At 32.2% G+C, this 13812-nt stretch overlaps 4 protein-coding genes across 5 annotated transcripts; 2 read left to right on the top strand and 2 right to left on the bottom strand.

Moving 5' to 3' along the window:
- The first annotated feature begins 1975 nt into the window (after nucleotides 1–1975).
- LOC128385964 (uncharacterized) lies at nucleotides 1976–3170 on the top strand. Its single transcript, XM_053344908.1, has 6 exons — nucleotides 1976–2133; nucleotides 2211–2294; nucleotides 2377–2436; nucleotides 2522–2626; nucleotides 2716–2775; nucleotides 2859–3170. Exons 1-6 carry the CDS (start codon nucleotides 2094–2096, stop codon nucleotides 2984–2986), a joined length of 477 nt encoding a protein of 158 aa, XP_053200883.1. The 5' UTR covers nucleotides 1976–2093; the 3' UTR covers nucleotides 2987–3170.
- Nucleotides 3171–5713, bottom strand: LOC128385957 (phosphoglucomutase-1-like). The gene is made up of 3 exons (XM_053344899.1): nucleotides 5470–5713; nucleotides 4823–5273; nucleotides 3171–4574 (listed from the first exon to the last, which is right to left on the bottom strand). The coding sequence occupies exons 2-3, from the start codon at nucleotides 5262–5264 to the stop codon at nucleotides 3331–3333; spliced, it is 1686 nt and encodes a 561-aa protein (XP_053200874.1). The 5' UTR covers nucleotides 5265–5273; nucleotides 5470–5713; the 3' UTR covers nucleotides 3171–3330.
- A 935-nt stretch (nucleotides 5714–6648) lies between these two features.
- LOC128386200 (ABC transporter G family member 23-like) lies at nucleotides 6649–9353 on the bottom strand. Its single transcript, XM_053345197.1, has 2 exons — nucleotides 9322–9353; nucleotides 6649–8763 (listed from the first exon to the last, which is right to left on the bottom strand). The coding sequence occupies exons 1-2, from the start codon at nucleotides 9351–9353 to the stop codon at nucleotides 6669–6671; spliced, it is 2127 nt and encodes a 708-aa protein (XP_053201172.1). The 3' UTR covers nucleotides 6649–6668.
- Nucleotides 9354–10765: 1412 nt separating this feature from the next.
- On the top strand, nucleotides 10766–13767 carry LOC128385958 (BSD domain-containing protein 1-like). Of its 2 annotated transcripts, none has more exons than XM_053344901.1 (3): nucleotides 10766–10949; nucleotides 11329–11464; nucleotides 12015–13767. In XM_053344901.1, the coding sequence occupies exons 1-3, from the start codon at nucleotides 10924–10926 to the stop codon at nucleotides 13242–13244; spliced, it is 1392 nt and encodes a 463-aa protein (XP_053200876.1). In that variant the 5' UTR covers nucleotides 10766–10923; the 3' UTR covers nucleotides 13245–13767. The 2 variants fall into 2 exon arrangements, with proteins under 2 accessions (XP_053200876.1, XP_053200875.1); XM_053344900.1 differs by lacking the exon at nucleotides 10766–10949 and adding an exon at nucleotides 11062–11218.
- The last annotated feature ends 45 nt before the right edge of the window (nucleotides 13768–13812 follow it).

Here is a 13812-nt window from a genome sequence, read left to right as displayed (position 1 = left end):
ATTTCAACAAGAAGGTTCAAGGTAGTATATAAACTATAGCTTACCCATCTCGCGATGTTCGAGCTGCTAACCAACTCTAACTTCTCAACGAACTTGATGTCCCCTGCTTTGGCTCAAACCCTCTTGAAAATTCTCGGCGATGTGGCTCGCCAAGGTGGACGATAACTCGATCTAAATGAATACCAAACAATAACTCAGACTGAACCTCTAAACAGTTGATTCGGATCAATATGATTCCTTAGCATTCAGAGAACCAATTCCATTGATTTAGTTGAATTAAAATGATGCATTATCTTTATTCAGAATAAAAATGAAAGATTGATCCAATAAATTGAACAATGAAACGTATTTCAAATCTACATGTAGATTATTTATTTTCTAAAATAACAATATTAAAATATCGACACAGAGGTGGACACACTTCGGACTTGATTTACTATTTTTCGTGACAAGAATCATCTCTGAGACTTCAGGAACAGTGATTCTCTTGATGAAGATACACCAGGTAACTTCGTCAAGGGAAATCAGATTACAGTAAGCACGTTAAATTTACAAATGAATAATGATCAAAATGTGTAAAATTTGTAAATCTGATTAGTGGAAAGACCGTTATTTAGATAAGCCAAAGGTACAATTCAACTGCATCAATACGTCAAGACGAAAGTGATGATTAGTCCCAAAAACAGTAAACTCATCAGTTATTATTAATACATGAAGAAAGAAAATAGAACTAAAATTTACATCTTCTAAAGTCTATCAATTTATTAATTATGAACGTATCTTTTTAAATCAGTTTGCACATATCATGAGAAATTCAATAGCAAATTGAAATGTAATTTTCATATAGAGAATTGGAAATCGTATCAAACTATCAAGTAAACTTAAATGATTGAAGTTATTACGACTCAATAATAAGTCTCAGTTTTTTTGAATAACAAAATCAAATGAAGGAACTTTTGAACTATCATGGTTTCGGTATCGACTTGATCTTAAATTCACAGGCTAAGTTATTGGAATTTAAGTTTACTAGAAGCAATGGAAAGTCAATGATACGCTGGATTTTCAGTCTTCATCTTGTGTGTTAATGTAATTAGAATCAGATTATTGCAAGAGATTTTCAGGTATTTCTTGTGATGGAGTTATAGTTTCATGGTGATCTTCATTAAACTCAGTTGAATCTAATGTTTCATTAAATTTGACTGACATTAGCAGACAATACATTCACATTGTTCAGACATATCCATAATCGGCTCAGGAAAAATATCATTCTCATGAAATGGTTAATACAAAGATGTTCATTTTTCATAGGAACTTTTGTTGTTTCAAAATCCATTGGAATTTATATTTACTATTTCTCCTTGTTGACTAATTTCTAAACAGAAACTAATTATAAATTGTATGGTCTTCTATTTCCTCTATGCGATCATTTGCTGAGAAAGTTCTGATTCTGATCATCCATATAGATTCTGAATGTCGAATGGTTTTTTCATGTATCAGTGTGAACATAAAGTTTTCTAGTGGTTAACTTATCAGAAAGCAATCACTGAATTCATAGCAGATCAAAATTAGAGTCTAATTTATATTCACACTTAGCACTGATCCTGATTAAACTCTTGAGATTTTCTTTGGAACAATTTGATTTTAATTGATTATAGTTTTAATGATTAGTTTTATTAATATGATTCTTAGCTACAAAATGCAATTCGTTGGCAACAATTAGACAATTGATGAAAGAAACTCAATTTCTTCATCACGTTGATCGCTATTGTTTCTTTTAATAAGTACATCACGTCGATCATCTTTGTTAATTGTCGAATGATTTTAATTATCATTAATTATCTCTGTAAAGGTGTTCGATCTAATCTTGTGTCATTGATACATTTTCTTTTGATTGAAATGATTTCTTTTGGAAATTAATGTCAACACGACAATCAATCAACTTCGAACAATAATAATCATCATCTGGTCTCAATTCGTCGGAAACGACCAACGTATTGACGACGCAATACGAACGATTATTATGACTATTTAAAGGGAATTATTTTGATGCGGAGATTCACTTGAATTTATCAATCAATTGGACGATTAACAAGATGCGTTTCTCAATTGTTCTCGCTATTTGCTTCTTAGGAGGTAAGTTAATTGTTTGCCATTCTATTAATTACTAATGTTAATCTAATTGTCCCTTTTTTGGATCTCTATGTAATCAGTTGCTTCTGCATCTTCTTTGGTCAAACGAAACTACTTCGATGACTTGATGAAAATGTCGATGGAAGATATTCAAAAAATAGATTGTAAGTTGATTCGGTTACAATTTATTCTTATTACTACTTTTTTGGTCCTTTTCTTTGATTAATTGGATGGTGTTATTTTCAGATTTTTCCGACGATTTCAACAAGAAGGTTCAAGAAGCATATAAACAAGAACTTGGAATGGGTAAATAACGAATAATCTATGTGGTGTTTTTCTTTATCAACGATTATTATCAACTCGATTTTCTTTTCTTTTCTATTATTAATAGCTTACCCATCTCGTGGTGTCCGATCTGCTGAATCTAAGTTGGTTAAACGAAGCTTCTTCGATGACCTTATGAAAATGTCACCGGAAGAAATTCAAAAAATAGATTGTGAGTAAATTTCATAAAACTTTCAATTCAATTTTAATTCATTGATTCAATATCAAATTCTCTGATTAATTGGATGGTGTTATTTTCAGATTATTCCGACGATTTTAACAAAAAGGTTCAAGAAGCATATAAACAGGAACTTGGAATGGGTAATTAATCCATCATCTCATTAGTTTTTTTCTTTTTCGTTTTTTTCAACAATTTTTATTAACTCGACTTTCTTTTCTATTAGCTTACCCATCTCGTGGTGTTCGAGCTGCTAACCCACTCCAACTTCTCAACGAACTTGACGATCCCGCTGCTTTCGCTCAAACCCTCTTGAAGGTTCTCGGCGATATGGCTCGACAAGGTGGACGATAACTCAATGTAAACGAACTCAAAAAACCACTCAAACTTGATCACGAAACTCTTGATCAATATGATTCCTTGCATTCAGAGAATCGATTCCCTCGGTTCAGTTAGACTTTTTAAATGATTATGATTCATTATCTTCATTCAGAAAAATGTAATGTGAGTGATTAAATAAATTGAGCAATGAAACGTATTTAAGATTTAAATTATTTATTTTCTAAAACATTGAGATGTTAATACAATTGTTACGACAAATTTATAATTAAGTGATGGCAAGTTGATTAGTTTTGAAAGTTGTTAAAACAAGAACTGATTCAAATCATTTATAGTGATATATATATTAATTTAGATGATTAAGTAATTACTGTTGGTGCTGTTCGTCCAGTATATTTCTCGATATCAAATAGTTCAAGAGCGATTGAAATTAATGGTTGTAAGACAACCGCTGCATTTTCAGTTAATTTAGTTGCATCATCAATGTAACAATCAACGTAAACACGAACTGTTGCTCCTTGAACACCAGTACCCGAAAGACGGACGATAATTCGTGATCCATCATCAAAGATAATCCGTATTCCTTGATTCGAGGTGATACTACCATCAACGGGATCTTTGTATTCAAAATTATCAGCGAGTTTAATTTTATAAGTACCATATGATTGTCCGATCAGTGATTTATCAGCAATCAACTCTTCAAGTCGACTCATCATTTCGTTACACTTTTTAGCGTCACAATTTTCGTAATCATATCGAGTGAAAAAATTTCGACCATAAGTTTTCCAGTGTTCGGTGACAACCTCTTCGACCGATTGGTTTTTCTCGGCAAGAATTGACAACCATGCAAGTACAGCCCAACATCCATCTTTTTCACGAATATGATCTGAGCCCGTTCCGAAACTTTCCTCACCACAAAGTGAACAAAGTCCAGCATCCATAAGGTTACCAAAAAATTTCCACCCGGTTGGTGTTTCGTAACAGGGTAGACCAGCTTTGGAAGCGACAATATCAATCGCACCAGCGGTTGGCATTGAACGGGCGAATCCTTTAACTCCCGATTTGACAAAATAAGGGATAGAATTTAGATTAGCGCCGATGACAGCTAATGAATCTGAGGGGCAGACGAAAAATCCTTTAGCACCAAGGATCATGTTTCGATCACCATCACCATCAAATGCTGCACCGAATGAATAATCTCCCGTTTTCATGGCATCAACAAGTTCCGAGGCATAAGTTAAATTAGGATCAGGATGTTTTCCTCCGAAATCAATCAAAGGAATATCATTAACAACCGAATCAGATGAACATCCAAGCTCATCGACAAAGATTCGTCTTGAATATGGACCCATGACCCCGTTAAGCGAATCGATTCGAATCTTGAAATTTGGTTTGTCAAGAAGAGTTTTAATCTTGGGAAAATCGAAAATACTTTTCATCAATTCCAAGTAATCATTAACCGAATCAATAACCTCGACGGTAACCAAACCAGCCTCTGTTTTGAATTCGGTGGTTCCAATTTGCTCCCATTCGGGTGACAATGCAGGACAAATTCTGAATTTATCAATGGTCTTAGTTAAGCTGAACACTTTATCAGTGAATGCTAAAGATGAAAGAGAAAGAAAAAAAAACCAAAGTTAATTACTAAAAGAATAAAATAATTAGGGTAAACAATTTGATAACTAATCAATTCTAGTTAAAGAGCTTAAATTATCACTAGAAGATAAGATAGAAATTGACTTTCAAGGTTATATAAACGTTGACAGTAGTTTTAACTGTGAACAATTAGGTTGATTAGCTAGTCAATCAAAAATATTCTCGAAGCAAAAACGATTAGTATTGGAAACTAACCTTCGGGTGCTGGTCCACCGTTGGAAACATTGTATTTGATACCGAAATCAGCGTCGATTCCACCGGGATTGTGACTAGCAGTTAAAATGAATCCACCGTTAGCTTTGTATTTCCTAATTAAATTGGAGACAGCGGGTGTTGATAAAATGGCATTTTGTCCAGCGATGATCTTTTTGAATCCGTGACCAGCACAGATTCTTGCGATTGCAAGAGCACAATAAGGTGTATGACACCGACCATCACCACCGACGATAATCAAGTCTCTACCCTCGATGCAACTAACGATAGAATGGATAAAATTATAAGAGTAATTAACTTTCTCGACAAAAAATCGGGTTGGTTTACGAAGTCCACTAGTACCAGGCTTTTGATCTTGATATGGTTGAGTGTCGATATTTATAATCTCCAAAAATTCAGGGTCTTCCAAATGATCATCATCCATTTTGATTGACTATTGGAAAATAGAAAAGAACAATTAAAAAATGAAGTTGATTAAAATGGAGAAATTAACACAGAGAAAGAGACACTTGATCGAGAATCACAGAAAAACTGATTTGCTCTTCACAAATGACTTCTAATTATATGATGATGATGAGAGAGGATGGAAGATGATGAAAGGGATAAGAAGAGGGAATTAAAATAGTTACCTCACTATCTTTGTGATTTGTAACTTGTTATGGTGAAGATACCAGAGGAATTAAAGTTGATTGTGAACAATTTGGTTGAAGAAGTGGAGAAAAGTGAACTTGATGTCCTTGGCTAATCAATAACAAAGGTAGAAAATCATCTTTTTTTTGATAACGTTTTCGCACAGCTTTCCAAGAATTTTCACCTTATCAGCAAGAAAAAAAACTATAAATCGATGATTAACTGATTAAATCAGGTAAAAGAATCAAAATTAAGTTCAACTAATCAACAACAAAAATTCAAACAACTCAAGGTGATGATCAACTAATCCCTTTTGTGAGTTTAAAACCAACGATTGAAGAAAAGAATTTGTAACAAATCGAGATAAGAGAGAAAAACTCGAACTTGACTAGATCAATTGACTAATTACAAAGAAAATGAGATCAATTAAATCTAATTAGAAAAGGTAATTAGTTAATTTCGACTAGAAAATTTTGACTGATTTTCTATAGAAATTCAAGCTAAGCGCCACCTGGAATTCTAATAAACAGCTGATCAAATTTTCTTTTTTCTTTTGTTTTGGTCAAGAAATTGATTCCTTTTAATTGTGAACCATTTTCTCTTTTAAATTGTTTATCTCTATTAAATTTAATTGTACACATCGATTACTTTAATTATCCACATTATGCTTACCTTTGTTCGTAATCAATAATACACAACCAATGGCAGAAACATCGTTAACTACTCAGTAAGTAGATTAATCTTATTATCATTAATTTTTTTCTCTTCTTTTCTCTTTGTTGTTGTTTCTTTTTTTATGTTTCTTTCCATTTACTTATTACTGTTGATATTATTTATTTCTATTTATTATATTCTCGAGTGATCAGAGTCATTTCTTAACTTCTACCAGCTAATCTACAATTAGGTTAATTGATATTGACACTTTTCTCCTCTTTAGCTTATGTATTTTTATACTATGAAGGGTTTTCCATGTTCCTTTTCCTCCATTTTGTTTTGGTTTGTCATCTGAACCATTTTGATATCTTTTGTTCAGTAGAGTTTTTTTTTCTATTCTAATAATTTACTTATAATTTTCTTCTCTCTCTCTCAATTCATCTTACAGGGTAAAGGAAGAGGAGATCCAAAAGTCGGAAACTGAGATACAATCAACATCAACATCATCATCTGAACAAAGGTGATAATATTTAATAGGACGAGTTTAATCAACAATATAAAACCATAGAAATATTGAACAAAATGCAACAATCGCTTGAGTCCAAGCATAAAAAAGTCCTCCATAGACTTGTGGTGACCATAGACTATCACCATAGATCATAGCTCGAACGGCTGATAAGCCGGACTCTGTATATGGATAAATGTTTCTCAGTGGAACCATGAAATAAGGTAAACCTTCGAGAGGCCAGAAAATGGATCCTGTAAAAATACCAATAAATCCATAAGAAGTTGTCACTAGGATAGCAAATATCGTTGATGGGATTATTGATCCAATCCAGATCGCTTTAGCACATCCTGCTATCACAATCGCTGGACTGACCAACACCACAAAAACCCAAGCCCCATGGACAGGAAATCCTGTAGTCATTGTTAAGATTGCACAAGACATAATTATGATTGGTGATAAAAGTAAAACAGTAATTGTGATTAGAGCACAGGTCAGATGAAGTCGGGTCACACCAGAGGCTGAGAGTCTCTCAACAGTAGGCTCATGAAACTCACGAGTAACCCAAATGATTATCATACCAACAGTTATCGTTTCAATGAGTTGAAAGAAAAATTTGATTAAAATTATGTTGGTTGGTGCTAAATCTTTCAATCTATCATTATCCTTGAATAAAGGTTCAATTGTAACGTATTGAAGTTTCGAGAGGTAAGTTTTGTTAACTGAATCACCGATCTCATGATATTGTGTTAATTGTTTAAACAAACGATTGAGATAAATGTAAACCGTCAATTCAACTGAATCAGCTTTCAAACGATTAACTGTATCCTGAGTTAAAGTTATGAAACCTTTGGTCAGTAAGGAATCATCGATATTTTCACTCAAACCCAATTTCATCAGTTGGTCCAAATTAAGAGTGAATGTTGAACCAATCGATAGATAACCTTGTAATCGGCCTGATTCGACATCGCGATGAGCTACTCTTTCATCAGAGTAAAGCGGAAACGACCAGTTATTGGGATTTTCATTCAACAAATCGATATATTGTAGAGATGACGAACTGTTGTCCCAGTTGATTAAACCGATGGACAAATCTTTGGGAAAGTGACCATAAAGTAAACCGCAAAAAGTGATTATCATTGCATGAACTAAACCCACTCCGATTAATCGGTAAATCATATGTTTCATCCAACGATGTTTATATCGCCACAGAAGCCAAACATAAAGATGGAAAAAGTTTTGATTCTGATTTAGTTTAACTGTTGATTGTTGAAAGATTTCACTTGATGGCTCAGATTGAGTATCGGGCTGAGTGTTTAGTGAGACTGTTGGCTGATCAGATGATTCGTCCATCTTAATTTTATACATTGATGATATCGCTTCTTCGAGGGTCGATGATCCTGAGTTCTTGATGAAATCAGTAGGATTATCTGCAAATAAAACGTACCCTTGAGAAAGGAAGGCAAAGTGATCTGCTCTGCGAACTTCTTCAAGGTAATGAGTCGACACGATGATGGTCATTTCTCCTCGACTTGTTGCACTTTTTAGATAGTCCCAGATTCTCTTGACCAACATCGGGTCTGAACCAACAGTGGGCTCATCTAGAAGGGCCAATTTGGGTCGATGAAGTAAAGCACAAGCCAGTGAGAGTCTTCGTTGTTGTCCAATCGAGAGCTGACAAACTTTTCGTGAGAAATTATCGAATCCTAAAATATTCATCAGTTGATTCGATCGATCTGATATAACATTTGATGTAAGATTATTGAGACAACCATAAAAGTAAAGCGTCTCTGTAACGGTAAGATCTTGATCTAAGGCAATATCCTGAGGCATATAACCGATTTGCGAACCGAGTTGTGCAAATTTAGTGCATTTAGCACTAAGATTGACGCCAAGAACTTGAAGATTTCCTGATAGAACTTTGTATCGACCCAAGATTGTCCGAAAAAAGGTCGTCTTGCCGCACCCGGACGGACCAATTAGACCAAATATTGTGCCACTTGGAACATTTAATTTTAAACCTTTGAACACTTGATGAGTTTCACCAAATGAATTTAACTCAAGTTTCAAACAATCAGCTTTGACTGAGAGTGAAACTTTACCATGATTATTATAATACTTTTGATTGCTGCCACTTTTGATGGATTATCAATGATATTTTCAACCATTTTCAACTGATTAACCAAAGGAAATGTACAATCACCGAAAAAATATGAAAATTTAATCACAATTGAAATTAGATGAAAATCAACTCATTTGACAATTTCTCGTATTTTTGATTCTTAATCACAGAGATATTTAACTATTAAACAAAGACTTTGGTAAAGATGAAAACTTGAAGGGCACAATTAAACTCGAAGACAACAATTTAAGATAATCACGATCCGTTAATCTTGTCAATTCCCAATGTCCATGTAATTGTTGATTATTTTACTCGTAACAAAATCATCCAAACATAGAAATCAAAGTTAATCATGCATCTCATTAAAATCTATGGCAATTAAAAGCAAATCAAATACGAAGAAAATTAAATAAAATAGCTCGAGGCCTTTCAACGTTGATAACTAGTAGATCGAGTTGAGATCAAGTTGACTATTTAATACAATCAACTGATTGTTTTCAAATTTTTTTCTCAATTTCTTTCTTGGTTCAGCCTGATTGCTTTTCATCATTTGTATTGATAATTAATTACTTACTTAGCATCCAATCAACTTGCATAAGCATAATAACAAGTGAGAAAGTATCTTAATTACTTTGACAGTTAAATTTGAATAGCCTGAGCTTTGATTGCGGAAAATACAATCTCTTTATAAGTTAATCATTCTAATAGTTATTGGCCTCATGATTTACAATCAAAATAACACTTTGGGTAACTTGGACTCCCCATTTGATTGTAATTATATTAATTAAGTTTCTCAATCGTGTATGGATAAAACTTTGTTTCCAATCAATCAGGATTTTCCCGATTTCTAGATGAACCTTGAAATTGTTAGTTAACTACTAATTGTAAGAATAATTGAAAATTCATAATTAACACCAATTAGAAATTAGATGAAAGGAGGATATTAGATTGATTTAGTTAATATTTGATCAAAACAATTGATTTAATAACCTTAACATTAAAACAATAAAACAATTTTCATGCAAATTCAACAAAGTTAATTGTCTTAATTAAATCAAATGCGATAATTGTATTTGATAATCTGTTTCTTCAATCGGGTAAACTGATCAATTATTTATGTGAATTGATGATTTAATCAACGACACATGAAACAGTTACAACAATTAAATAACAACGATATTTACTAATTTGGTTGATAGTAATAATCTTTGAGATATTAATCAAGTCAAGTGTAATCTTGGTTAATTGTTTGATATTGTCAACAGATGATAAACTAATTTGAATCCAATTTCATTGGCGTGATTAGTTTTGGCACATTTGTTTGTTTTTTTTGACTACAATTAATTTAATCGGATCAAACTTTGATTGTTGACTTACAGAAAATTTGAATTGTTTCATCTTCATCTTTTGTCTCTTCACAATCAAATTCATAAATAATTAGCAATTATAGTAAATAGGCGACAATTAACAGAAAGTATTCCGACATTGAGGGTGGAATGAGATAAAATGTTTCAAACCAAGAATCTCAACAATTAGTGAAACAATTAAGTTAGAGAAAAGTGAACTTGATGTCCTTGGCTAATCAATAACAAAGGCAGAAAATCATCTTGTTTTTGATTTATCGTTTTCGCACAAATTTCCGAGAATTGTCACCTTATCAACATGAAAAAAAAACTAGAAATCGATGATTAACTGATTAAATCAGGTAAAAGAATCAAAATTAAGTTCAATTAATCAACAGCAAAAAATTCAAACAACTCAAGGTGATGATCAGCTAATCACTTTTGCGAGTTTAAAACCAACGATTGAAGAAAAGAATTTGTAACAAATCGAGATAAGAGAGAAAAACTCGAACTTGACTAGATCAATTGACTAATTACAAAGAAAATGAGATCAATTAAATTGAATTAGAAAAGGTAATTAGTTAATTTCGATTAAAAAATGTTGACTGAATTTCTATAGAAATTCAAGCTAAGCGCCACCTGGAATTCTAATAAACAGCTGATCAGATTTTCTTTTTTCTTTTGTTTTGGTCAAGAAATTGATTCCTTTTAATTGTGAACCATTTTCTCTTTTAAATTGTTAATCTCTATTAAATTTAATTGTACACATCGATTACTTTAATTATCCACATTATGCTTACCTTTGTTCGTAATCAATAATACACAACCAATGGCAGAAACATCGTTAACTACTCAGTAAGTAGATTAATCTTATTATCATTAATTTTTTCTCTTCTTTTCTCTTTGTTGTTGTTTCTTTTTTTATGTTTCTTTCCATTTACTTATTACTGTTGATATTATTTATTTCTATTTATTATATTCTCGAGTGATCAGAGTCATTTCTTAACTTGCACCAGTTAATCTACAATTAGGTTAATTGATATTGACACTTTTCTCCTCTTTAGCTTATGTATTTTTTATACTATGAAGGGTTTTCCATGTTCCTTTTCCTCCATTTTGTTTTGGTTTGTCATCTGAACCATTTTGATATCTTTTGTTCAGCAGAATTATTTTTTCTATTCTAATAATTTACTTATAATTTTCTTCTCTCTTTCTCTCTCAATTCATCTTACAGGGTAAAGGAAGACGAGACCCAAAAGTCGGAAACTGAGATACAATCAACATCAACATCATCAGCATCTGAAGATAAACCAACTTCATCATCTTCTGGTTCTTGGTTTTCTAATATTGTAAATGTTGCCAAACAAAAGGTAAATTTTTATCATTGATATTTTCAGGTAACTTTAGTGACTATTACCAGGAACTATTAGCCAATCTTCATTGTGATTAAACGTGTAGTGAATTTGTTATTTTTACAATTTTCCAGCAATTAAACTTTTTACTAGCTTCCATTAGAATGGGTTGTTTATTTTTGTAGAAAAGCAATTTATCAAGTTATCTGTTATTTAGAATAGAAAATTACCAAAAGGCTTTTCCTTTTACTTTTTAATCAGCAATTTAAAAAAAGGAAATTTAAGTGAAAGGGAAATTTAAATTTGTTTTTAGTTCATCTGATTATGTTTGTCATTTATACTCAACTGCTGTTTAAACTAATCAGTGTGTCAACAATTAATAGTGTTTATCATTTTCCATCAATCTAATACTTCAACGTTGTGGTAATAAGACAAACAATTATTTCACCTCAAGTGATTTCCGTAGTTAATTGAAGATAAATAGATGATTAACTCTCCCTTTTGATTGACAATCTATTGTATTGGATAATAATAATTTTCTTCTTTTCTTTTTTTTTACCATTTCTAGTCTTCCAAAACATTGGAGTTTATGAAAAGAGATCTAACTGAATTTAAAGATACAGTTCAACTGAATACAAGTGCAGCAATTAACACAACAACCTCTTACATTGGTGAAACCATATCATCGCTTAATAATCCTAAAGATGAGACAGATAATCCAGAGGAAAAGGATGAGCCTGAGGCTGATCCAGAGACAACCAGTGAAAGTAAAGAGTTGATTCCATCGCCAGTACACAAAAGTAACACCAATCAAAAAGAAGCCGATTTAATTAACTATTTGAGTAACAAAGCAAAGTCCATATTTTCTAGTATTGTTGATGTTATGATTCCCCATGAATATGAGGATGATGATGATATTTGTTTTGTTAAAGGAAACAAAATTGTCTCCATTGAAAGAGGTCGATGGGATCTTCTCATGAAAACCATTCAATCTGATCCACAAACCTATTGTCATGAACCTGAAGGTCCACCCGAAGATTATGAGAATTGGTTGATCTCTTTTAACCTGATTGACTATGATTATAAAATTGATCAACTACTTTCCAGTGAAGATGGAGTAGTAAAGGGTTTCTATGAGAAACTGGTTCCACACTCAATTACTCCTGATGAATTTTGGCATCGTTATTTTTATAAAGTTCACCAGTTGAAACAAATTGAATTCCAGCGATTGGCTGCCAAAGCCGAGGAACAGGAAAGACAAGAAAAGGCTGAAGAGATTAAAGCAGAAAAGGAAAGAATCGAGAAGGAAATTGGTGAAAAAGAATCGGTATCAACCACAATCAAGGAAACAATTAAACCACCAGGATCAGTACCAAGCAGGAATAACAGTAACACCAATTTGGAATTGAAAAAATCAAGTCCAGTTAATGATTTGGAAATTAAAACCTTGACAACATCCAACATCACCACCACAACCTCAACGACAACCACTAGCACCAATACTAGTTCATTGATTGGTTCAACAATCATGACAAGTTCAATTGATACTTTGACTGAAGGTAATCAATTAATTGGAGGTGTTGAAGGAAACAAATTAACCAGTGGCGGAGTTTCACCAGCATCCGATTCAACCAAACAATCAGATGGATCAGAAGAATGGGTAAAAACGGAAATGATGGACGATATAGTGACCGAAGCAATGAAAAAACTGGACACTAAATTAACCGATAATCCAACCGGATCAAAAGTTAAAGACGATGATGATGATGACATGTTATATGATTGGGATTCTAGTTAGATTAATAATCAGCCCTGGTATTAATTTCCTTTTCAACATTTATATAAATAATACATATTTAATTATCTTCATCACTAATTAATCATTCTTTTGATTTCAACCTTTTCAATTATAATACATTGGAGTTAAATCAATAAGCAACATGAAAATCAACAAAAAAAAACTCACACACCAGTTGAAAGATTTATATATTATAACAATTAAGTAATGTTAATTTCTGTTCTGGCTTTTGATTGTGCTAATCAAAAAGACAATTGTATTTGGAGGGGCCAATTTCATTTCTTTTAATTTTCTTTAATTGTAAATGTGTACAATATATAATTAACTATCAACATAATCAACATAACAAAAAAAATGCTAAAAAAATCAGAGAAACAAAAAAAAAGATCAAAAAGTTTGAATTATATTGTAACAATCAATTCTAATTGTAACTCTTATCCTGCTTTTCAATTGTAATTGTTTTGAAAAGATTCATATGATTATCTCAAAAGTTTAAAATGCAATACATTTAATCGTCCGATAATTAGATTTACTTACCCAATAATTAACTCTAATCAAAGTCAAAAGA

The sequence above is a fragment of the Panonychus citri genome, unplaced genomic scaffold (genome assembly GCF_014898815.1).
Source record: "Panonychus citri isolate SS breed McGregor unplaced genomic scaffold, ASM1489881v1 Contig00063, whole genome shotgun sequence".
In the NCBI taxonomy this organism is placed as follows: domain Eukaryota; kingdom Metazoa; phylum Arthropoda; class Arachnida; order Trombidiformes; family Tetranychidae; genus Panonychus; species Panonychus citri.
The sequence above is the reverse complement of the archived record's forward strand: the minus strand, read 5'-3'. Positions and strand labels throughout refer to the sequence as shown.

Bases quoted from the DNA above. Each gene is read 5' to 3' on its own strand.
- LOC128385964 (XM_053344908.1), top strand. From the start codon at position 2,094: ATGCGTTTCTCAATTGTTCTCGCTATTTGCTTCTTAGGAG. The intron at 2,134-2,210 runs GTAAGTTAATTG...CTATGTAATCAG, and splicing joins CGCTATTTGCTTCTTAGGAG to TTGCTTCTGCATCTTCTTTG. The intron at 2,437-2,521 runs GTAAATAACGAA...TATTATTAATAG, and splicing joins TAAACAAGAACTTGGAATGG to CTTACCCATCTCGTGGTGTC.
- LOC128385957 (XM_053344899.1), bottom strand. From the start codon at position 5,264: ATGGATGATGATCATTTGGAAGACCCTGAATTTTTGGAGATTATAAAT. The intron at 4,575-4,822 runs GTTAGTTTCCAA...TTTCATCTTTAG, and splicing joins CGGTGGACCAGCACCCGAAG to CATTCACTGATAAAGTGTTC.
- LOC128386200 (XM_053345197.1), bottom strand. From the start codon at position 9,353: ATGCTTATGCAAGTTGATTGGATGCTAAGTAA. The intron at 8,764-9,321 runs GTAATTAATTAT...ATCCATCAAAAG, and splicing joins GTTGATTGGATGCTAAGTAA to TGGCAGCAATCAAAAGTATT.
- LOC128385958 (XM_053344900.1), top strand. From the start codon at position 11,178: ATGAAGGGTTTTCCATGTTCCTTTTCCTCCATTTTGTTTTG. The intron at 11,219-11,328 runs GTTTGTCATCTG...TTCATCTTACAG, and splicing joins TTTTCCTCCATTTTGTTTTG to GGTAAAGGAAGACGAGACCC. The intron at 11,465-12,014 runs GTAAATTTTTAT...TACCATTTCTAG, and splicing joins TAAATGTTGCCAAACAAAAG to TCTTCCAAAACATTGGAGTT.